The following is a 24,669-nucleotide window of genomic DNA, read 5'->3' as shown; positions in this document are numbered from 1 at the left end:
GATTACAGGCATGTGCCACCATTCCCAGCTAACTAAGACTTCATTTTAGTTGGTCAATAGAGGAGTTTTTTACCTTGGGAGTAGACAGCATTGGATGTGGCATATATTCTTTTAGAATACCCAGAAGCAAATTGCTTCTCAGCTTAAGCCTGTATTGGTATGTGTTTTAAAAGAAGTAATATTAGGTTATTTATATTGTTAAAGAGTTAAGGTAGTATGCCAGAAGTGTCTTGGGAGCTAATGTGGCACCCACCCACATCTTCATAAAAGAGCCAGCTCTGGCAACTCAAGGTCACAGCAGGGTCAGGAGCAGTCATGTATAGTGCCCCTGATCCTGGCCAACCTAAAGTGTCATATTTTAGGTTCTTACCTAGAAACCTGGTTGGTATATCTGAGAGGTGGCAGTTAATACTCATGTATTTGTGGGTTATACTGATCATGGCATGCCGACCACATTGCCTCAAGCTACTGGTAGATGTAAGGTACATCATGTTTTACCTAGTAAGTATATTTTAGAAGAGCTTATATTTGGATCTTTTATTGACTTAAGCACTTTTGGACATGAAGCCTGCCACCCGTAGTATTCCTGCAGTTAATCTTTTTATAAAGAAAAAAAAGCCATTTTAAAACTAGATCATCAGCTAGGCGTGGTGGCACACGCTTGTAATCCCAGCATTTGGGAGGCTGAGACAGGGGGATCATGGTTCTTGGCCAGCCTCAGCTACTTAGTGAGGTCCTCTGCAACTCTGTTAGATCCTGTTTCAAAATAAAGAATAAAAAATGGGCTGCGGGTATAGCTCAGAGGTAGAATGCCCCTGGGAGGTAGAATGCCCCTGGTATCCATCCCCAGTACTGCCAAAAACAAACAAACAAACAAACAAACCTAGATCATCATCATATTTAGCTATTCCTGCTTTGTTGAATTACAGTATTTTATATATTTTGTTGCAGTAGGTACCGTAATGCTGCCATCTCAAAGGATAGTTTCCAGGTTCTGGTGCATTTGGAGCACTGACTGTGTGTCTGTCTGTCTCTCTCTCTCTCTCTTTTTTTTTTTTTTGGTGGTACTGGGGATGGAACCCAGGGAAGTTCTTCCACCAAGCTACGCCCTGCAGACTTATTTTATTCTTTTATTTAGGAACAGGGTCTCAGTAGTTTGCAGATGGCCACACTAAGTTGCTGAAGCTGGCTTCAAACTTGCTATCCTCCTGTCTCAACCTCACAAGTATAAGCATGTGATTACAAGTGTCACCACCACACTCAGCTAACAGCATCTCTTAGGCCAGCCTGTAGGTACCTAGAGATGCTTGTAACTGATGTGCATTGTTTTAGAACTAAAGGGACATTCTACTAACCATTTTATTCTATTGTGTGTGTGTGTGTGTGTGTGTTTTTTCTTCTCTAGGTTGATGGGAATGTGAGTACCATTTATTGTCAAAACCTGTGTCTCTTGGCAAAGTTGTTTCTCGACCACAAAACACTCTATTATGATGTGGAGCCATTTCTTTTTTATGTGCTAACACAGAATGATGTCAAGGGCTGCCATCTTGTTGGCTACTTTTCTAAAGTAAGTATGTGTCAGTATAAAATGTTTGAATTCTTATGGAAATCCAGGACAATCTTTGCTAGTTCTTATTAGACATGACAGGATGCAGCACCTTAGAGGTGTCATGAAAGTTTTGGAAAAGGAAATAGAAGGAATATTCAGAAACTTACCAATTGTAAGAAGGTGCTTAGTAACATTCAACAGGCTATATTCTCTTAGGAATATGAGCCAACTGGTAATACACAAGAGGACAAGTTTTCAAATGACTCCTATTCCCATGGTGATCACGGATAGAACTTGTGAAATAAACATGGCCATTACCTCTTTGAGTTCTTTCTCAGCTTAAATTATCTCTTCCTAGTTTGAAGTTTTAGGCATAGAAGTAAAAGCAAGAGGTCATTTTTACTAAACTATATTTTCCTCTTCCTTAGACTTCCAGTTCCTTAGGGGGAGAAAGTTTCTAGTCAAATAACAACAATGTGGTTTAATGTAAGCAAGTATAACCCAAGTGTATAAAGCAGTTCAGAGGAAAGTAGTTGCTTTATAAGAGTTCTTTTTTCTTTTTTCTTTCTTTTTTTTTTTTTTTTTTTTTTTTGGGTGGTACTGGGGTTCCTGAAGCCCTTCTACCTCCGGGCTACACTCCCAGACCTATTTTTACATTTTTATTTGGAAACAGGGTCTCCTAAGCCAGCGCGCGCGGCTGGCTTCGAACCCGCGCGATCCTCCTGTCTCTGCCTCCCAAGCGCAGAGATTACAAGCGTGCGCTACCATGCCCGGCTATAAGAGTTCTTTTAAGGGCTACTTCACTATATGTGATTTAAAATATATTGACTAATTTGTAAAAATGTATTTGTGCCCCACATTCAGGACTATTTTATGTAAAGTTAAGTACAGCTAATAAGGAGTGGGATTGCCCTATGTAGTGTCAGAGCAAGAAATAGGAGAACTTTGGAAACATGGATGAGTCTTAGCACTTTTGGAGTGCTGCACTGACTCATCGTTTGTAGCACTGCAGATTATGGGACTCAGATGCTTCTCTTGATAGTGGGCATTAATATGCTGTTTTAAGTGCAGGTAGTGTTGGATGGCATCACTGTATTTTATGTTTTTACTCTCCCAGGATGATTGCCTTGTGAGTAATGATAGTGACTTAACCCTGTCCTTTCTTCTCCCAGTGGGGTGTTTTCTCAACATACATTGTTGTTCCCAAAGGACTAAGGCTGTGGTTTCAGTTGTTAGTCTTTGTTTCTTAGTAATTAGAATTACTATTTGGTTCTACCAGCCTGTTGTTTTAAAACTTGGCTTCTATTTTCTCCACCAGGAAAAGCACTGCCAACAGAAATACAACGTTTCCTGTATAATGATTCTTCCCCAATACCAGCGCAAGGGCTATGGCAGGTTTCTCATTGATTTCAGTAAGGATTATATTAACATATGTTCTCATTGTCTCTTCCTGTGGGCCTTCTGGATATATATTTAAAGATTTGTAATGATGTATGGACTCTTGGTATCTTTTGTATTTTTGCATAGTTTTTTTTTTTTTTTTTGGTGGTGGTACTGGGGTTCCTGGAAACCCTTCTACCTCCGGGCTACACTCCCAGACCCATTTTTATATTTTTATTTAGACACAGGGTCTCTTAAGCCAGCGCGGCTAACTTCGAACCTGCATGATCCTCCTGTCTCTGCCTCCCAAGCGCAGGATTACAAGCGTGTACCACCACGCCTGGCTTTGCATAGGTCTTTAAAATTTAAAGCTACAAATCCTCTTCCCTTGGTAGATACAATATTTTTAAATAGCCAATGTTGAATATAATTTTGTTTGATCAATAGTGAATATTTTTCATTGACAATGGAAATTAGTTTTATACAATAATACAGCAATGCTAAAAGCATTGTGTAACTACTTAAGTCATTGATAACAAGAAGGATGGGAAAATCAACTGCTAACAAGAAGTATGGCGCCTGCCCTATTCTTATTACTCCACATTATCTGAGAGAATGTGTGTGTGTGTTTTTTAGATATAGGCCCTACCTAGTGGTTAAAAATATGCAACACAACTTTAAAATTCTAAAAAGTAAATGATGCAGGCAATAATATAAGCTAACAATTTGGAAGTCACTGTGCAACTTGCCTTCTGTTTTACACATAGATAATTTTGCTTAGAAAGTTACATGTGTATTTGCATTAAATTTTGTGATTATAAAACAGTGATTCAAGGGAATATCCCCCCCAACCAGGTATTGCTATAAAATGGCATTTAAGGGTATATATGCTGAGATAATGGTTCAAACAAAGGATTTTGGTTCTAGCTTGAAAAGGTAATTCTTGTCTGGACCAGTTAAGGATTCTCCTTGACTATTTCTGACCGTATTTTACTTGAAATATGCTACTAGTTATTTTGTCCGTTTTCTTGGTCTCCTGATTAGCAGTATGGGGTAGAACTCAGATTGTCTTCTTCAATATTAATATATTGCTGTGAAGTAGGATTCATGATAGATCGTCTTAGATACAGTTAAGTAGCCGGGTGTGGTGATGCAAACTTGTAATCCCAGTACTTGGGAGGCTGAGACAGGAGGATGGAAAGTTCAAGGACAGCCTCAGCAAATACTGAGACTCTAATCAACTTAATAAGATGAGACCTGTTTCCAAATAATAAATAAAATCGGGCTGGGGGTGTAGCTCAAAAGTAGAATGCCTCTGGGTTCAATCCCCAGTACCACCAAAATCATCATCATCATCATCATCATATTATTATTATTATTATTATTATTATTATTATTATTAATATACAAGCATGCCATTAAGTAGATAACATTAGGTAAAATATTTTATTTACGGTGATTAATATTTCTGGGATATATATATATATGTGGGTTTTTTTTTTCAATTTATTGTGGTTTTTTTTGGTGGTACTTCTACCTCTGGGCTACACTCCCAGACCTATTTTTGTACTTTTTTATTTGGAAACAGGGTCTCTTAAGCAAGCACCGCTGGCTTCGAACCTGCGTCTCCCAAGCACAGGAATTACAAACATGCGCCACCACACCCAATGGGTTATATTTTTTGAAGTTCCAAAATGTGTATGAGGACATTGATTTTTGTTGTTGTTTTTTGTGGTACTGGGGTTCCTGGAAACCCTTCTACCTCCGGGCTACACTCCCAGACCTATTTTATATATTTTTTTAAATTTGGAAACAGGGTCTCTTAAGCCAGTGAGGCTAGATTTGAAACTGGGCGATCCTCCTGTCTCCACCTCCCAAGTGCAGGGATTACAAGCGTGCGCCACCACACCCGGCTGACATTACTTATTTTTATTTTTCCAAATGGCCATTATTGGATTGCTTTTAAGTTTTCTTAAATAACAAAACTATGTTTCTTCTTTATTTTTCCAATTCTTTTTTCTTTCTTTCTTTCTTTTTTTTTTTGGTACTGAGGATGGAACACAGGGGCATTCTACCTCCGAGCTACACCCCCAGCCCCATTTTTTATTCTTTATTTTGAAACTATGTCTCACTGAGTTGCAAGGGGGCCTCACTAAATAGCTGAAGCTATTCAAGAACCATGATCCTCTGGTTTCAGCCAACCAAATGCTGGGATTACAAGCGTGGGCCACCATGCCTGGCCTCTTTTTCCAATTCTTGAGAGTCGAGAATTAAACAAGAGGACTGGGGTCTTGGCATATGTCTATAATCCCGATATTGTGACAGAAAGATTGCATGTTTGAGGCCAGTGCCAGCAACTTAGTGAGAATATGAGTAATTTAACAAAACCCTATTTAAAAATAAAAAGAGCTAGGGTATGACTCAGAGTAGAATGCCCCTGTGTCTAATCCCCAGTACCACCACCACCAACAAAAGAAGTAGACAAGAGGACAGAGATATCACCATATACTCACAGTAACACACTCATGCTGGCAGTCTTGCTTGTAGTGTAAGGAAAGCTTTGGTTGAAGTGAGTGTCTACTTTGCTCACATAATAACTGCAGTCTTAATAGAATTATACCAAAATCAAGGCATTTGTTTGTATTTCTCAGTTCAGCTATAGCATCGCCATCTAGTGGTACAAGTAAAACTTTTAAAAGGCGATGTCTTGCCGGGCGTGGTGGCGCACGCTTGTAATCCCCGCGCTTGGGAGGCGGAGACAGGAGGATCGCGCAGGTTCGAAGCCAGCCGCGCGCGCTGGCTTAGGAGACCCTGTTTCCAAAAATGAAAATGTAAAAATAGGTCTGGGAGTGTAGCCCGGAGGTAGAAGGGCTTCCAGGAACCCCAGTACCACCAAAAAAAAAAAAAGGGCGATGTTTTCCCTCCTCTCACATAGTACATTGAAATAAAAACTATTTGTCGTAATCTTATTAATACAGCCTGTTGATAGAAATCGTGATTTTTAAGAGCTTAAACGTTTTTGAAGTGATTTATATCAACTATAGACAATATTAACCTAATGTTCAATACATAAAAATTGTCTAATCTCCCTATAAATTTATTTTATTTATTTATTTATTTATTGTTTTGTGGTACTGGGGATGAAACCCAGGGGCCTTCTACCTTCGGGCTATATTCCCAGACCTATTTTATATTTTATTTGGAAACAGGGTCTCACTAAGTTGCTGAGAGCCTCACTAAGTAGCTGAGGCTGGTTTTGAACCTGTGCGATCCTCCTGTCTCAGCCTCCCAAGTGCAGGGATTACAAGCGTGCGCCACCACGCCCAGTTCTCCCTGTAAATTTAAAATATTTCTGCAAATTTCCCCACTATATTTGAAGAAATTTACATATGAAATTATTATTGCCTACAATATTTGGATTGGTTGGGGAAAGAGCACTGTTAGTATGGGGAATCAAACTTTTTTAGAGTCTCTGACAATATTTGTGTCTTTAGGTTACTTATTATCAAAGCGTGAAGGCCAAGCAGGGTCTCCAGAAAAACCATTGTCAGATTTAGGTCGTCTATCCTACATGGCCTATTGGAAAAGTGTAATATTGGAGTGCCTTTATCACCAAAATGACAAACAAATCAGCATTAAAAAGTTAAGCAAGTTGACTGGCATCTGCCCTCAAGACATTACTTCCACACTCCACCATTTAAGAATGCTGGACTTCCGTAGTGACCAGTGAGTATCACATCCTTTTGCACACCTTTGAAAGGCAATTATGTGAAAGTTTTTGGATTAGGCAACCAGACTGTAAATGAAAGGGCAGTAACTAAGAGGTACTCAGACATCATTTTATCATTTTTATTCCTATGATATTTGATTCTAATGACTGTTTTTAATGACTTTTTTATATCTTCTTTCCCCCCCAAACTTTTGTATCTAAGCCACTGAATTTTTTTTATCTTGTAGTATTAGGAGCTCTTCCTCTCTTTTAAGAAGCAATAATTTTGGAAATAATGCCACTAAGTAAAATGTCCATGATTAATTTTTTTTTTTTAATTTTTTGGTGGTCCTGGGGTTCCTGGAAGCCCTTCTACCTCCGGGTGACACTCCCAGACCTATTTTTATATGTTTATTTGGAAACAGGGTCTCTTACGCCAGTGTGGCTGGCTTTGAACCTGCGAGATCCTCCTGTCTCCGCCTCCCAAGCGCGGGGATTACAAGCGTGCGCCACCACGCCCAGCTGATTAATTTTATATAAATGGTACACATTGAAAGGAAGAACAGATAGTTCTTCTCTGCCTAGAGTGAAAAGGTCGCAGAGAGAGGAGGCATTCGAGCTTCACAAATAGAGACCAGGAAGCAAACTCAGGGGGCAGGAGGAATTGCAAATGAGGGAAATATGAGTCAGTAAGTGGCTAAATAACTTAACCCATTGCTGTAGGTGTGAGATATTTTCCCAGCTTCATATTTCTTAGCTGTCTCGTGTAGTGGCACGTGAGATTTTCGTATTTCACCTTCCCAAACATTCACCCTTGTCATCTCTGGGTTTTTTATGGGTTGTGTCTCCATATTCATTTTTATGTGCATCATGTACATTGTGGATTGCTATAAACTTTTCTCTGGTTCCAGATTTGTGATTATCCGCCGGGAAAAACTTATCCAGGATCACATGGCAAAACTTCAGCTTAATCTACGACCTGTGGATGTAGATCCAGAATGTTTGCGCTGGACTCCTGTCATAGTTTCCAACTCTGTTGTCTCAGAAGAGGAAGAAGAGGAGGCTGATGAAGGAGAAAATGAAGAGCCACTGTGCCAGGAGAGAGAATTAGAGATCAGTGTAAGAGCACGAATAGTCTTTGTTATTGATGACAGAAGATAGGTTTTTGGTTTTCATGAGTGTTTGTTATATATATGTTACATTATCTTACCAATAAAGTTAAGTCACACTAGAATTTCAGTTTTAATATTAGAAATTTTAGGAAGACTGGATCTTATTTCCTATTTATGTACTTTTTAAGCCTTAGACCATTAGGAGACCATACATTAGATTTCATACATTGTGTCAATTGTGACTAAATATTTATCAGAGTACCAATAAGAAACTAGATTTTAAGCTGTATGGTAATTGAGGAATCTGAATGGAATCTAAACCTGATAATTGTTAAATGAGATGAAGATACATTTTCCTTAAAATGGAACATTAAGGAAATAATATAAACATGCATATGGTTTCAGTAGAGCACTGGAAAGTTCAGAGGACACACAGATGTCTTTAACCAATGAAAGGTTGGTGACATTGTATGGTTTTCAGTATTTTTCTTCATGAAATGTATACCTTCCTTTTTTTTTAAGCAATGTTTTCATCTTTTATATTTGTTCTCTGTCTGTCTGTCTGTCTCTGTCTGTCTGTCTCTCTCTCTCTGAGCTCTCTCTCTCTCAGAAGTACCGGGGATTAAACCCAGGGACATTCTAAATCTGAGCTACACCTCCAGCCCTTTTTTTAATAATTTATTTTGAAACAGGCTGTCACTAAATTGTGGAAGGGCCTCACTAAGGTCGCTGAGGCTGGCCACAAACCTGCGATCCTGCTGTTTTGGCCTCTCAAGTACTGCAGTTATAGGCATGCGTCACATGCCTGGCTTTATGCCTTTTTTTTTTTTTTTTTTTTTTTTTTTTTGGCGATACTGGGGATGGAACCCAGGGGTTCTACCTCTAAGCAACACCCCCAGCCCCAATTTTTTATTCTTTATTTTTGAAACAGGGTCTCACTGAGTTGCAAAGGACCTCACTAAGTAGCTGAGGCTGTCCGAGAACTGCGATCCTCTGGTCTCTGCCTCCTGAATGCTGTGATTACAAGCGTGCACCATCATGCTCTGCTGCTTTACGCCTTTTTTTGATAGATGTAAAAGTATCTCATGCCCCTCTTTAGTGCAATTTAATTGTCAGAGTAAAACTAAAATAAATTCAGAAGGTTTCTTTTGTATTTCTCTAGTGTCTGCCTTTTTCTTGTCCATGCTCTCCCCATATTCTTCCTTGTTTTTGAATTTTTATTTCTGAAAGTTTTTACAAATAATTTTATTTAACATTTCTAAGGATGATATTCACATTGTTGAAGATGATATTCACAGTAGTTAAGAGCATAAGCTCAAGCCAGGCGTGGTGGTGCACGCTTGTAATCCCCACACTTGGCAGGCTGAGACAGGAGGATCTCACAGGTTCAAAGCCAGCCTCAGCTATTTAGTGAGGCTCTCAGCAACTTAGTGAGACCCTATTTCCATATAAAGTATAAAATAGGTCAGGGAGTATAACCCGGAGGTAGAAAAGCCCCTGGGTTCCACCTTCAGTACCACAAAAAAAAAAAAAAAAGAGCATAAGCTCTAGAGTCAGCGTGCTTGGGCTTGTTGTGTTCCTCCTTCATTTATCATCCATGACTGGGGCAGTTCACTTGAGGTTTTTGGTGCATTTAAAACAGTGCCTAGCCAGGCGTGGTGGTGCATGCTTGTAATCCCCGCGCTTGGAAGGCGGAGACGGGGATCGCGCAGGTTCGGAGCCAGCCGCACTGGCTTAAGAGACCCTGTTTCCAAAAGTAAAAAAGCATAAACTAGGTGTGGGAGTGTAGCCTGGAGGTGGAAGGGTTTCCAGGAAACCCAGTACCACCAAAAAAAAAAAAAAAGAAAAAAAGAAAAAAAAACACCACCAAAAACAGTGCCTAGAACATAGGAAGTAGTCATGTTATCTGTGAAATAATTTTCTTTTTAAAGCTCTGTTCCCTTATCTCTGTTTGTTTTGTGTGTATATGGTGCTGGGGATTTGAACCTAGGAGCATTCTACCTCTGAGCTACACTCCTAGCCCTATTTTTTAATTTTTTGTTTGTAAACACGGTCTCACTAAGTTACTGAAAGCCTCACTACGTTCTTAGCTAAGGCTGGCTTTGAACCTGTGATCCTCTCGTCTCAGCTTTCCAAGTACTGAGACTGTAGGAGTGCACCACCACACCCAGCCTTATCTCAGTATTTTAAAGATCAGAATAGGTACATGTAACCAAATAGGACTAAAAAATTAACCAGCATTGTTTTATTTTCCAAAATCAGATGGGAAAGTCTTTATCTCGGGAGAACAAAGAACAGGATTCTTATTCTTCAGTAGAAAATGAAAAGAAACCAGAAGTTACGACTCCAGCCAGTTCTACACGTTCAAACAAACAGGTCCTTCCCCGTGATAGTCTTCCTGCAAATAGTCAGCCATCTCGGAGGGGCCGCTGGGGGAGGAAGAACAGAAGAACCCAGGACCGTTTCAGTGACAAAGATTCTAAACTGCTCTTGGAAGAGACATCTTCAGCTACTCAGGAACAATATGGAGAATGTGAGGGAAAATCAGAAACCTCCCAAGAACAGTACACTGAAAGTGAAGAGCAGCTACCAGCCTCTCAGGAGCAGCCAGGCCAGGATGGGAAGCCAGAGATTCCGAAAAGACGACCAAGTGAGGGGGTTGAGATGTGGCGAGGACAGCTGAAGACAAGCCCTGAGGCTCCCAAGTGCAGGTTACCAGAAGCTAATGATAGACTGCCTCGCTGCTATAGTGATGGTGACAGGGCCCTCCTCAGGGGCTTCAGTGAGAGCAGTGAGGAGGAGGAAGAGCCGGAAAGTCCTCGGTCAAACTCACCACCAATCCTCACAAAACCCACTCTAAAGCGAAAGGTAATGCATTTCCTTACGTTTCTTTTTCTCCCTCCAAGGGCAGTTTATTGTTTGTATTTATTTTTTCCTACACTTCTGAAAGAGTAATGGAAGAAATTCCTAATGTGTTGTTTTTTAAATTTTATTTTATTTTATTTTATTTTTTATTTTTTATTGGTGCACTGTATTCATACATCATAGTGGGATACAAAAAAACTTTTGTAGACATACATGCACACATCGACCAGTCAGCCCCCACCCGATCCCCACCCTATTCCCTCCCCATCTCTTCTTCCCATGCTTGGCTTAGTGGTTGACATCTAGTATTATAGCAATTTATCCAAAATTAAAAATGATAATCTGCCGGGCGTGGTGGCGAACACTTGTAATCTCCGCATTGGGAGGCAGAGACAGGAGGATCGCGCAGGTTTGAAGCCAGCCACGCACGCTGGCTTAGGAGACCCTGTTTCCAAATAAAAATGTAAAAATAGGTCTGGGAGTGTAGCCCAGAGGTAGAAGGGCTTCCAGAAACCCCAGTACCACCAAAAAAAAAAAAAAAAAAAAAAAAAAACTCACATACCAGTTTCATTTGTCTGATACCAAGCTTTTGATAACTTAAAGATAACATTTCAATATTTCTTTTTGCTTTCTATCAGAGAATATTTTTTTCTTTTTTTAGGTGAAACTATCATATATTTATACATTTATTTTATTTTATTTTACATTTATTTATATATTTATTTTCAGAAAAAAATCTATCCTAATATGGAATATGGACTCTAGATACCCAAAACGATCTCGAAAAAGAACAAAGCTAGAAGATATATATTTTCTGATTTCAGACCATATAAAGCTACAATAATTGAAACAGTGTAGTACTGTTCTAAAGGCAGATATATAAACCATTGAAGTTAAATAAAAGCCTAGAGATACATTCTTCCATATATTGTCAAGTTATTTTTGACAAGGTTTCCACGAACATTTGGTGGAGGAAATAATAATCTTTTAACTAAATATTGTTGAAAAATAATAATTACATGAAAAAGAATAAAGTTGGACCCTTACCTAATCCCATATACAAATATTAACTCAAAATAGATAAAAAGACCTAAATATAAATCTTAAGACTATAAACTTTTAGAAGAAAATCTGGGTCATAAAACCTCACAACATTGAGATTGGCAGTGATTTCTTGGATATGATTTCAATGGCACAGGCAACAGAAGAGTATACAAACTCCCTAAAAAATAAAATATTGTATATCCAAAGACAATGTAAACAGAGTTAAAAGTTACTGATAGAATGGAATAAAATATTTCCAAATGCTATATCTGAAGGTATATTAATATCCCAACTAGAAATCCTAAAAATTAACAACAATAAAAGCAAACAATACAATTTAGAGATAGGTATAAGACTAACATAAATAATGAATCTCCACAGATAACTAATCTTAGTTGTCTGTTGGATGGAAAATCTTGTTTCTCTGGTTCTGGTGTGTGTTACCTATTTCTTCTTTGTAGTTAATCTCTTTGAGTATTTTCTCTAGCACTGGTTTTGAAGACATAAATTCCTTCAGTTTCTGTTTGTCATGGAAGCCTCTTATTTCTCCATCTAATTTGATAGAAAGTTTTGCTGGGTAGGAAATTTTTGGCTGGAAGTTGTTTTCTTTCAGAGTTTGGAATATGTTACTCCAGGCCCTTCTGGCTCTCATGACTTGGTTTGGGAAGTCTGGAGTGATTCTAATTGGTTTGCCTCTGAATGTCACTTGGCCCTTTGATTTTGTTGCCTTTAAGATTCTCTGCTTGGCTTCCACATTGGTCATTTTGACAATTATGTGGCGTGGGGATCCTCTTCTCCGATCCTGTCTAAAGGGAGTTCTATAAGTTTCCTGGACCTGTGTATCAACCTCTTGCTCTATGTTTGGAAAATTTTCTATTACTTCCTTGAAGAGATTGTTGATCCCTTTAGTTTCACCTTCTTTTCCCTCCTCTATTCCAATTATTCTTAGGTTAGCTCTCTTAAAATGAGCCCATATTTCTTCAATGTCAGATTCCTGCTGTCAGATATTTTTTTCTAGATTAGAAACTATGCGTTCATTTTTGGATTGCTCATCTTCTAAAAGCAAGATTCTATTCTCCATGTGGTCTAATCGGTTGTTTGTACTTTGAATTGAGGCCTTTACTTCATTAATTGCATCCTTTATCTCTTTTTGGCTCTCTCTGAATTTTTTTCTAAACACCTCTATTATTTCTACAGTTATTTTCCTGATTTGATCTTCTAGAAATCTCTGAATTTGTTTTATCGGGTTCTGATGTTGTGGGGTTGTGGGTATTCATTGCTCCATTGTTATTCCTCTTTCCCATGATTTCGGAAGTTTGTGCCTTCTCTGGGTTCTTCCATTGGGTCACTACGACTTCACTTAAGGTGCTCTGGATCTCGAGTCTGTGGTATTTCAGACCCCACTACTCCTTTACTGGGTTGTATCACAGAGTCTCAGACCCAGGGAGTCAATAGAGGCTGCTTTAGAGCATGGGGGGTGCGAAGTTGCGCATTCTCCTATGGTGTAATATCTTTGCCACGGCCACTCCCCCACTGGGTCAAGTCCCTGGGAGTCAGTACTGGGATTTCTCCTCTGGGGCCCGCAATTTGATTCACTGTTGTTGAGTACGCAGATGGAACTGTAGTGGACTCGGTGAATTCGCTGCTGCTGCTGCCGGTGGCAATATGGCGCCACTGCCACACCCTCGGCCGTGAGGCTGGCGTATTTCTCCTCTGGTTTTGAGCTCCGCTCTGAGTCCCTGCAGTGTGTGCTGAGCCCAGCCACTGGGAGCTTTAGACACTCCCTGCGCCGAAAAATCTGCTGAATCCCGCCAGGCTGATCCGCAGCGGCTCACCTCGGCTCACTGTCCGCTGCTCCTCTCTGGAGCCTGGTGGGCTGTTGAGTGCATTGGTCTGTAACCGTAGCCGTCTGGTGAATTTGCCGCTGCCGCCGGTATTAAGGCGCTGCTGCTGCGTCCTCGGCCGTGAGGCCGGTGTATCTCCTCTATGGCTCTGAGCTCCGTTCTGAGACTCCCCCTCCTCTCTGGGGCTGGTGATATTTTTGTTTCTCTGGTGATGGTATTTTCTGGCTATGAAAGGTGCTGATTTTGTGGTAATAGAGATTGGTTTTTAGCGGGGATCTTAAGCCCCGCTTTTCTCGGTTGCCATCTTCCCGCTATTTTTTAAATTTTAAACCCCAATTTATTATCATATTTATGATCTTCTCAGGGAATGTTTAAAATGTGTATATGACTTCTTCAGTCATGGGAATTAGGAGTCATGGTTTATTTAAGGGCAAACATTTTAGCTCACTTGTCTGATGTTCACATCAGACACAGTAAGAGAAAATGATACATAAAATAGAACAATTATGGCAGTATACTGTCATAAAACTTAGGTGAATGAGGTCTCTGAAAATCTTACTGTACCTTTTCACTTAAAAGCAGCACCTAATGGCATTTCCTTGTATGTTTAAATTGCCAGCATCTCTACTCTTATGCTTTGGGACCATTGCTAAGTAAAATAAGGGTTACTTGGATACAATACTCTGATACCAGGACAGTCCACCTGGTAACCGAGATGGCTAAGTGACTCAAACCTGGGCAGCCTATATAGCCTAGGTATGCTGCTCTCATCATTATGGGATTGTTTGTTTTGAGCACTTTCTTACTTTTTGGCACGAAAAAGTCCTCCAGGTTTATCTTATATATTCCCTGCCTCAATCCTAGAATCAGCTATTTCTCCAAGAAGTAGGGCCATTTTTAATCTAATTTGAGAATTATATTCTCAGTTAGGATTTGTAGATTTGAAGTAGAAACAAGTTGAGTTTTTAATAACTTCACTATTGGTTGCATGGTCATGAAGAATGTATCTTGACCATCTTAGGGTTTATCTTGCCTGTTTATATAAAGTAAAGCAAACATATTACTTCTTTGTGTAAAAAAAGTATTGTAACAGACAGTAAGATAATGTGTGAATTACTTTTGACACTCTTGAAGAAATTCAGGTAACTTGAAATCAGAGACTATTTTTCAGCTATTTCTGTACCAAATATATGTCCTTGAACAAGTCGTATACCTTTCTTGCCACTATAGAATGAGGGGATTGGATTAGACTATCTGTAGGGCATTATCTCTGTTACTTTTGTAATTCAAGATACTAGGTTAAACCAGTGCAAAAAGTGCCGAGTGTGCCAAATTTCAGTGACAGGTCTATTTGACTTTGGAAAATACACCACTAATACCAGGATATATTTACGTGGTGTTTTATAGATCTACATTCCACTGCAACTTTTCATGAATAGTTAATGAAAATTGCATGTAGCTTTACTCACCTGCTAACCTTCATAGTCATATATGAGACAAATTGTTCTTGAGAAAATGAGAAATTAAGGGACTAGCTTCTGGGTTATTTTGCTGTTTAATGAGGTAACTTCCTAGGGTGTTAAATTTGTTTTTATTTTTTATTTATTTATTTATTTTTTATGGTGCTAGAGATGGAACCCAGGGACATTCTACCTCCGAGCAACACCCCAAGTTCTGTTTTTTATTCTATATTTTGAAACAAAATAAAGTTGCAAAGGGCCTCACTAAGTAGTTGAGGCTGGCCACAAACCTCTATCCTCTTGTTTCAGCCTCTCAGATGCTAGGATTACAAGCATGAGCTACCATGCCCAGTTTAGGGGTGTTAAATTTAACAGAACTACTAAGAAGATAATTATAATATCTGTTTATGGATGTGTCTCCCTATTATTTTACAAAGTTGTATTCAATTATCTAATATCTTTGTATCCTTAATACTTCATATTCAGTACTTTCTTTTTCTTCTTTTTCTTTTTTTGATGGTATTGGGGATAGAACCCTTCTGCCTCTGGGCTACACTCCCAGACCTATTTTATATTTTTTATTTGGAAACAGGGTCTCTTAAGCCAGCAAGGCTGGCTTTGAACCTGCGCGATCCTCCAGTCTGCTTCCCAAGCGCGAGGATTACAAGTGTGCGCCACCACGCCCAGTGTAGTACTTTTGTATTTTGAAATAATATTTTAAAAATCTTTTGGCAAATAGTGTCCTCATTTTATATGTGCTAATTCTGCTATGTTTCAAAAACCTTTCATGATATTAGTAGAAAAGATAGTATAATATAAGTAAAATATTTCTTTCTCTATTAAATAGAAACCAATTCTTCACCGAAGAAGGAGAGTCCGAAAGCGCAAACACCACAATAGCAGTGTAGTCACAGAAACTATTTCTGAGACCACAGAAGTGTTAGATGAGCCTTTTGAAGACTCTGACTCTGAGAGGCCAATGCCAAGGCTAGAACCCACTTATGAGATTGATGAAGAGGAGGAGGAAGAGGATGAAAACGAACTCTTCCACAGAAGATACTTCCATCGCTTGTCCTCACAGGATGTTCTCAGGTGTCGATCCTCTTCTAAGAGAAAGTCTAAAGATGAAGAGGAAGATGAAGAGTCAGATGATGCCGATGGTATGTTTTACAGAACTGTTTCTTACTACAGTTTTATTATCTTTACACAGCAGTAATAGCTGCAAACCCATCAACAAAAGGTTGAAAATGAGCACAACCCATTACGCCAAAAAAAAAAAAGAGAAAGATATCTCAATCTGTAAAATTTGTGTCAAGTATATCCAGGCTTATTTTTGCATTAGTTTCCCCTTTAACTCATAACATATTTTGCCTTGGCAGCAAATATCTTACTGTTAAAATGCTGTTTGTTTGTTTGCTTAATCCCTTCTCAATCTATTTCTGAATCTTTACTTAATGGGTGAATTGGATTAAGCATTGGGAAGATGGAATAACCCTTTACTACAATGTGTACTTTTTGGACTTTGTTCTATTTCCCAGTACTAGGAATTGAACACACACATTCTACCTCTGAAATATACTCCCAGCTTTTTTTTTTTTTTTTTTTTTTTTTTTTTCAGGTCTGGGGATGAAACCCAGGGGCATTTGACCTCTGAGCTACACTCCTTGCCCTAAGTTTTATTTATTATTATTATTATTATTATTATTATTATTATTATTATTTTGCTGGTACTGGGGTTCCTGGAAACCCTTCTACCTCTAGGCTACACTACCAGACCCATTTTTATGCTTTTTTAATTTGGAAACAGGGTCTCTTAAGCCAGCGCGGCTGGCTTCGAACCTGTGCGATCCTCCTGTCTCAGCCTTCCAAGTGTGGGGATTACAAAGTGTGCGCCATCATGCCTGGCTTTTTATTCTTTATTTTGAAACCGGGTCTCACTGAGTTGCAGAGGGGCCTCACTGAGCAGTGGAGGCTGTCTGCGAACCACGATCCTCTGGGTCTCAGCCTTCGGAATGCTGGAATTACAAGCATGCGCCACTACGCCCGGCTCCCAACCTTATTTTTATTCTTAGTTTTCTTTATTTTATTTTTTGCAGTACTGGTGGTGGACCCCAGGGCCATTCTACCTCCAAGCTCCACCCCCAGCCTGATTTTTTATTCTTCACTTTCAAACAGAGTCTCACTGAGTTGCAAAGGGCCTAAGTAGCTGAGGCTGTCCGCGAACCACGATCCTCCTGTCTCAGCCTCCTGAATGCTGGGATTACAAGTGTGCACCACCACGCCTGGCAAGCTCGTTTTCTTCATTGCTGTAAATCTTGTTAATAATTGAGTAAATGCTAAGAAGACAATTATAATAGAGCAGTTTCATATAAATTGGAACTTACTTTAGCTCTGTTAAGGATCTCTTCTTGAATCATGTCTAAGTTTTACAATGTAGATAAAATATATCCAGTTGTTTACCCCTTTTTTTGTACTGAGGTTGAGCCCAGAGGTACTTACTACTGAGCTACACATCAAGCCCCTTTTTTTCTTTTCTCTGTGAAACAATAAGTTATTATGCACTGTTGTTTTTTTGTTTGGTTGGTTGGGTTTTTTTGGTACTGGGGATGGAACCCAGGGGTCTTCTACCTCTGGGTTACATTCCCAGATATATTTTGCATTTTATTTGGAAACAGGGTCTCACTAAGTTGCTGAGAGTATCACTAAGTAGCTTAAGACTGGCTTTGAACTTGCACAGTCCTCCTGTTTTGGCCCCCCAAGTACTGAGTTTACAAGCATGCGCCACCATGCCCGGCTTATGCACTGGTCTTGAAAGTGGTGATTCTTCTTCTTTAGCCTCCCAAGTACTGGGATTGCAACAAGTGTGTGCCACTGTGCCAGGCTCCAATTGTTTACTTTTTTATTGTGTGAATATGTAGTGCTAGGGATTTAACCCAGGGGCATTCTACTTCTAAGCTATATACCTCAGCCCTATTTTATTTTATTTTTTATTTCGAAACATGGTCTCATTAAGTTGCTAAATGGCTGGTTTTGAGCCTGGGATCTTCCTATCTCAGCCTCCCAAATGTTAGAATACAGGTGTGTGCTGCCCTGCCCAGCTCAGTTGTTTACTTCTAAATAATTTTGTTTTCATTCCTCTTTAAGGGGGGTCTTTTTTTTTTTTGGACTGGGGATCGAACCCAGAGCTGTGCACTTGCCAGGCAAGTGCTTTGCCACTGAGCTACATCCCAGCCCTTTTTCATTCCTCTTTAAAGACACAGTGCTAGCCGGGCGTGGTGGTGCACACTTGTAATCCCTGCACTTGGAAGACAGAAACAGGAGGATCGCGCAGGTTTGAAGCCAGCCTCGCTGGCTTAAGAGACCCTGTTTCCAAATAAAAATATTTTTTAAAAATAGGTCTGGGAGTATACCCCCAAGGTAGAAGAGTTCCATCCCCAGTACCACCCCCCCCAAAAAAAAAGACACAGTGTTTTTAATATGAGTTGAGTCAAAACTAGGCTTTTGCATTCTAGCCTGAAGTTTTTACCAGTGTATCTTGCTGCCCACCTGTGGTATGTCTGCTGTGCATGAAGTCAAACTGAGCTTATATACTTTGCTGAGTGAATTTAAAGAAATCTGATTGTCCACCTGTTATACATAAACTTTTATCTTTTTTTTTGTGTGTGTGGGTCTAGGGATGGAACCCAGGGGCATTTGAGCTCCCAGCTACACCTCCTGCCCTATTTTTTATTCTTTATTTTGAAACAGAGTCTCACTAAGTTGCAGAGGGCCTCACTAAGTAGCTGAGGCTGTCCGCAAACCAGAATGCTTGGATTACAAGCTTGTGCCACCACGCCCGACCATAAACCTTTATCTTCTGTGCATTAATCAGTTGAGCTTTTTATTCTACTTTTTGGAATCTTGATTTTAAAGCTAGTAAATAACTTGCATTTTTTAATTCTTATGTTTTTATATAATAATACTTGTACACTGTAGTGATCTTTTTTTATTTACTTATTTATTTTTGCAGTACTGGGGATGGAACCCCAGGGGCACTCTACCTCCGAGCAACACCATCAGCCCTATTTTTAATTCTTTATTTTGAAACAGGGTCTCACTGAGTTGCAAAGGGAGTCACTAAGTAGTTGAGGCTGTCCTCGAACCACAGTCCTGTTATTACAAGCATGAGCCACCATGCCCTGCTTTTTCTTTTATTTTTATAGTGATCTGAATATTTTTCTTGATTGTGAATCACTCTCCAAAGTTTTATTCATGCTATATTTTGAGATATATAACTAAGAAACTAAATGAATTTAGCACTTTATATTATATTTTGGATTATGGCACACTACACTAGTGTGCCCTGTTTAAGTTCTTGTTGGCTTGGACAGTTTTTTCTGTTGTATCCATTTCCTTTGTTTACTTTCAAGTTTCTTCCATTAACTGTGCCTTTTTAGCTCTTCCTAAATCCCAATATCTTAGTGCTCTTTGCCTTTAAAAATTAACAGAGATTGTGAATATAGTTAATTCCACTGAACTAAAAATAAGTTAAAATAAGTTTTATGTCATGTATATTTTACCACAGTTTAGAAAAAATATCAGTATATTTCTACTGAATATTATTGGTATTTTATCATCTTATTTGTCTACAACTAAATGCCTTGCAGCTATTCCCATATAAACACAGTGTTGATTGAACAGTTATTCACATAGGATGGCTCAGTCATGGTCTGTAGTAATTAGTTCATGATTCAGTCTGCAGTAATGATTTTGTGGAAACTAAAAATACTAGAGAGATAACATGAATAGCAAATAGGAAAGGAAAGAAAAAAAAGAATAAGTCGATTTGTAACTTAGACAGTAGACATGATGGAATGCTGCTTGCTATTTGTTATTTGCATATAAAACTTACTTCCATTTTACAAACGAAACTGAGAGTAACTTTCTATAGCCATACAGCCAGTCACGATGAACTTGAACTAGTTTTAACTAGTGGATGGTAAAATAATGTTGACCAGGATTCTTTGATTTTCTTCTGATTCACTGTATGGCTTTAGAAGATGTCATTAATTAGTTTTATACTTTAGAGTCTTGATGTTAAAATGAAGAAAACTGATTCGATTAATAAAAGTAATGATTGATAGTCACATGCTGGTGGTCTCAGAAAAAGGCAGTAGAAGTATAATGTCTTGTAATGTATCTTTATTATTTTTATCCCTTCTGTACAGACACTCCTGTCCTAAAGCCAGTATCTCTCTTGCGAAAATGTGATGTGAACAATTCTTCCCTTGAGCCAGATACATCCACACCTCTGAAGAAGAAAAAAGGATGGCCTAAAGGCAAGAGTCGCAAGCCAGTCCACTGGAAGAAAAGACCTGGTCGAAAGCCAGGGTTTAAGTTGAACCGAGAAATCATGGCCCTTTCTACCCAAGAACACATCATTGAGCCCATGGTTTCCATTCCTAAACCTGGACGGAAACCCAAACCCCAAGAGAATGAAGAAACTTTGGAGCCAAAAGAAGACTTGTCATTGTCAGAAGAAAGGAAGGAAGAGGAGCTGCACGTGGAAGCAGAAGAGGTGGATGAGGCCGAGGAGGAGGACACAGCCAGCAGCGACGTGAGAGCTGCCTCTCCAGTGGATAGCAGCAACAGCCCAGAGCCTGAAATGAAGGAACCTGAGGCTGAGGAGGAAGAGGAGGAGAAACCTCGAGCCATAGAAGAGCTGCGGCAGTCAGAGGAAGAGCCACAAGAGCTGGAGGAGCAGGAGCAAGGGGAAGATGGTGAAGTGGCCATGGAGACGAATCAGAATGAAGACCATGATGCTGATGATGAAGACGATGGCCACCTAGAGTCTATGAAGAAGCCGGAGCCAGAGGAGCAGCCCATAAGAGAAGATGTCAAGGAAGAGCCTGGCAGTCAGGAGCCTTTTTTAGATGCTAATCTGCAAAGCAGCAGGGAGAACGCAAAGGATAAAGATGAAACTGAGCCAGATTCTGAAGAGGAACAGCCTTCCCATGACACCTCTGTGGTATCAGAGCAAATGCCTGGGTCTGAGGACGACCATGAAGAAGATTCCAGCACTAAGGAAGAACTGATTGCATTAAAGGAGGAAGAGGAGCTTCCTCACAGTGAACTGGATCTGGAAACTGTGCAAGCAGTGCAGTCTTTGACTCAAGAAGAAAGCAATGAGCATGAGGGTGCCTACCAGGACTGTGAAGAGACACTAGCAGCATGTCAGACTCTTCAGAGTTACACCCAGGCTGATGAAGACCCTCAGATGTCCATGGTAGAAGACTGTCACACATCAGAACATAATAGCCCAATCTCCTCTGTCCAGTCCCACCCCAGCCAGTCAGTCCGCTCAGTCAGCAGCCCCAGTGTGCCCACTTTGGAGAGTGGCTACACACAGATCAGCCCAGAACAAGGATCCCTGTCCGCACCCTCTATGCAGAACATGGAGACCAGCCCCATGATGGATGTGCCTTCTGTATCAGACCACTCTCAACAGGTGGTGGACAGTGGTTTCAGTGACCTGGGCAGCATTGAGAGCACCACAGAAAACTATGAGAACCCCAGTAGCTATGATTCCACAATGGGTGGCAGCATTTGCGGAAATAACTCCTCCCAGAGCAGCTGCTCCTACGGTGGCCTGTCGTCCTCTGGTAGTCTCACCCAGAACAGTTGTGTCGTCACTCAGCAAATGGCGAACATGGGCAGCAGCTGCAGCATGATGCAACAGAGTGCTGTCCAGCCTGCTGCCAACTGCAATATCAAGTCACCTCAGAGCTGTGTGGTGGACAGGCCTCCCAGCAACCAGCAGCCACCGCCGCCACCACCGCCACCTCCACCACCACCACAGCAGCAGCCACAGCAGCAGCCACAGCAGCAGCCACAACAGCAGCAGTCGCAGCAGCAGCAGCAGCCTCAGCCGCAGTCACAGCCAGCACCACAGCCTCCACAACCCCAGCCACAGCCACAGCCCCCGCCCCAGCAGCAGACTCCACTGTCACAGTGCAGTATGAACAACAGCTTCACTGCAGCTCCTATGATCATGGAGATCCCAGAATCTGGAAGCACTGGGAATATAAGCATCTATGAGAGGATTCCAGGGGACTTTGGTGCCGGCAGCTACTCTCAACCATCAGCCACCTTCAGTTTAGCCAAGTTGCAGCAGCTCACCAACACCATCATGGACCCTCATGCCATGCCTTACAGCCATTCTCCTGCCGTGACTTCCTATGCAACCAGTGTTTCCTTATCTAACACAGGACTGGCTCAGCTGGCTCCATCACATCCACTGGCCGGGACGCCTCAAGCACAAGCCACCATGACGCCACCACCCAACCTGGCGTCCACTACCATGAACCTCACGTCCCCCCTACTGCAGTGCAACATGTCCGCCGCCAACATCGGCATTCCTCACACGCAGAGGTTGCAGGGGCAAATGCCGGTCAAGGGGCACATTTCCATCCGCTCCAAGTCTGCACCACTGCCCTCTGCAGCTGCCCACCAGCAACAGCTATACGGCCGCAGCCCACCAGCGGTTGCCATGCAGGCTGGCCCTCGAGCACTGGCTGTTCAGCGTGGCATGAACATGGGGGTTAATTTAATGCCAACTCCCGCCTATAATGTCAACTCCATGAACATGAACACGTTGAATGCCATGAATAGCTATCGAATGACACAGCCCATGATGAACAGCAGTTATCATAGTAACCCTGCCTACATGAACCAGACAGCACAGTATCCTATGCAGATGCAAATGGGGATGATGGGAAGCCAGGCCTATACCCAGCAGCCTATGCAGCCAAACCCTCATGGAAACATGATGTACACTGGCCCCTCCCACCACAGCTACATGAACGCCGCAGGTGTACCCAAGCAGTCACTCAATGGACCTTACATGAGAAGATGAGCAAGGCATACTTGCAGTTAAAACTTAAATATATATAAATAAAGGAACCTTTTATACTGACAAACCAGAGAAAAATGGACCTTTTTTTCCAGTTTAAATATTGCTGTAGACTTAGAGGAATTTTTCTTTGGTTTATTTTATTTTTTAGAAAACCTGATCTTCTCTTTTTTTTTGGGGGGGGGGTTCATGTTGTTCCAGGTTTTGGTTTTCTTCATGATCTTGAACATTTTACAGTAGAACTCATCTGAAAAATGGATTTTGGGATAGGGGAAACATGCACAAAACCTTTTCATAATTAAAAGGAGCCTTACTTTCTTTACACACCACACGGACAGAATTTGTGTAAAAGTGAATTATCTTGATTTTATTTTTAAAATGTATGTTTTCCCCTCACTGTTTGCAGCTCCCAATGTTGTCATTTTTAAATGTTATATATACATCTCGAGGGTTAACCAGACCTTTTCCTCCAAACCCAACCTTTCATTTCCTACTTCATTCCAGCAGGAGGCACTTAAAGGGAGACTCGGATGGGGACATGGAGAACAACCCAAGCTCCTTAAACTTATTGTTATTGTTAATATTATTGTTATTATTATTATTATTATTATTATTAATAAAGTGAGGCAGGAAAATGCTTCTCCTTTTTAAAATCCCCTCCACTCCCTCTACACACACACACACACACACACACACACACACACACACCTCTTGAAACTTTTCCCCAGGAATGTTTCTTTATAGACAGACGCCATTGAAATCTTTGTTTTTCTTGAATCAAGTGTAATATAACCTTTTCTTTCCTTTTTTTAAAATATTCCCACTCAGCACTCAGAGACACAAAAATACTGTAAGTCTCACTTAACAGCAGAATCTCAGAGGAAAGCTGTTTGCAATCCTAATCCAGCCTTTGGAGGAAAAGAGATGGTCAATTAACAATCAAAAAAAAAAAAAAAGAGGAAATGAACCTCTTGTTTTTTTTACCACCTGGTGAATCAGCCATAACACACACATCCCACCCAGCCTCTTGATTTCAGTATGTACTTTGAAATGTTAACTAAGGGTCTTGATTCTTGAGCCTTTGACTCTGATAACAAACTCAGAAGGGCAGCTCACTGTGACTTGCCTCAGAAGGTCTTTCATCCAGCCTTGGTGAATGACAGTGCGCTGCAGTGATTTAGAAATACCAGACCAACCTTTGATGCTGTTCATTTTACATTGGAAGAGATGATGCAGAGTATGTGTCCAAAGGGAGGTTGTGGTGTGTTTTATAGCTACTTGATGATACATACCTCTGGTTGTCATTTGTCTTTGGAGATCCTCAGTTCGTCCCCTGTGAATCAGAGTGCAAAGCCCTCTCCCTGTAAGGGGCTGGTAAGAAGAGAGACTAGACCCACCACCAGCACAGTATAGCACATCTGGACAGCAGGATTTTAGCAAGTCCACACGTTGCTCCCAGCCCATTCCTTTTTCTCTCGTGCAACCAGTTTTCCCATTCTCTTCCTATTACTTGCTCCAGGGATAGGTAAAAAAAATTATATATATATATATATATTCCATCATTAGAAGATGGAGACTATTATACCACTTGGTATGTGCAGTCAAATATCCAAAAGGGGGAAGTACTGCTTAAAGAAATACCTGTAAGCATAAATTCTCTCCTTTATTTGTACATTTTATATAGATAAAATTTTAAAGTTCTAATTAGGCATTAAACTTTTTCAAATGCACAGGTTTGTTGGTTTTTTTATACACTTTAATTGACTTTCTCAATTAAGTGCGTTAGCTAGAACAAGGCAGACTTCCACACCTTAC

At 40.4% G+C, this 24,669-nt stretch overlaps 1 protein-coding gene across 2 annotated transcripts in view; it reads left to right on the top strand.

The window, feature by feature from the left end:
• KAT6A (lysine acetyltransferase 6A) overlaps positions 1 to 22,857 on the top strand; it is a gene marked incomplete at both ends in the record, with an annotated part of 141,324 nt that extends 118,467 nt beyond the window's left edge. The window contains 7 exons of one of the 2 annotated variants that reach the window (XM_080710546.1): positions 1,406 to 1,567; positions 2,868 to 2,961; positions 6,424 to 6,655; positions 7,550 to 7,757; positions 10,013 to 10,618; positions 15,811 to 16,123; positions 20,171 to 22,857. In XM_080710546.1, the coding sequence (XP_080566672.1) occupies positions 1,406 to 1,567; positions 2,868 to 2,961; positions 6,424 to 6,655; positions 7,550 to 7,757; positions 10,013 to 10,618; positions 15,811 to 16,123; positions 20,171 to 22,857 (4,302 nt within the window). Of the gene's footprint in view, positions 1 to 1,405; positions 1,568 to 2,867; positions 2,962 to 6,423; positions 6,656 to 7,549; positions 7,773 to 10,012; positions 10,619 to 15,810; positions 16,124 to 20,170 lie in introns of both variants that reach the window. The other variant, XM_080710545.1, reaches the window with a different exon arrangement.
• Between the last annotated feature and the right edge of the window lie 1,812 nt (positions 22,858 to 24,669).

Source organism: Muscardinus avellanarius (assembly GCF_963383645.1).
Source record: "Muscardinus avellanarius genome assembly, chromosome: 14".
NCBI lineage: Eukaryota > Metazoa > Chordata > Mammalia > Rodentia > Gliridae > Muscardinus > Muscardinus avellanarius.
Note: the sequence above shows the minus strand (reverse complement) of the source record. Positions and strands in the feature narration are given on the sequence as shown.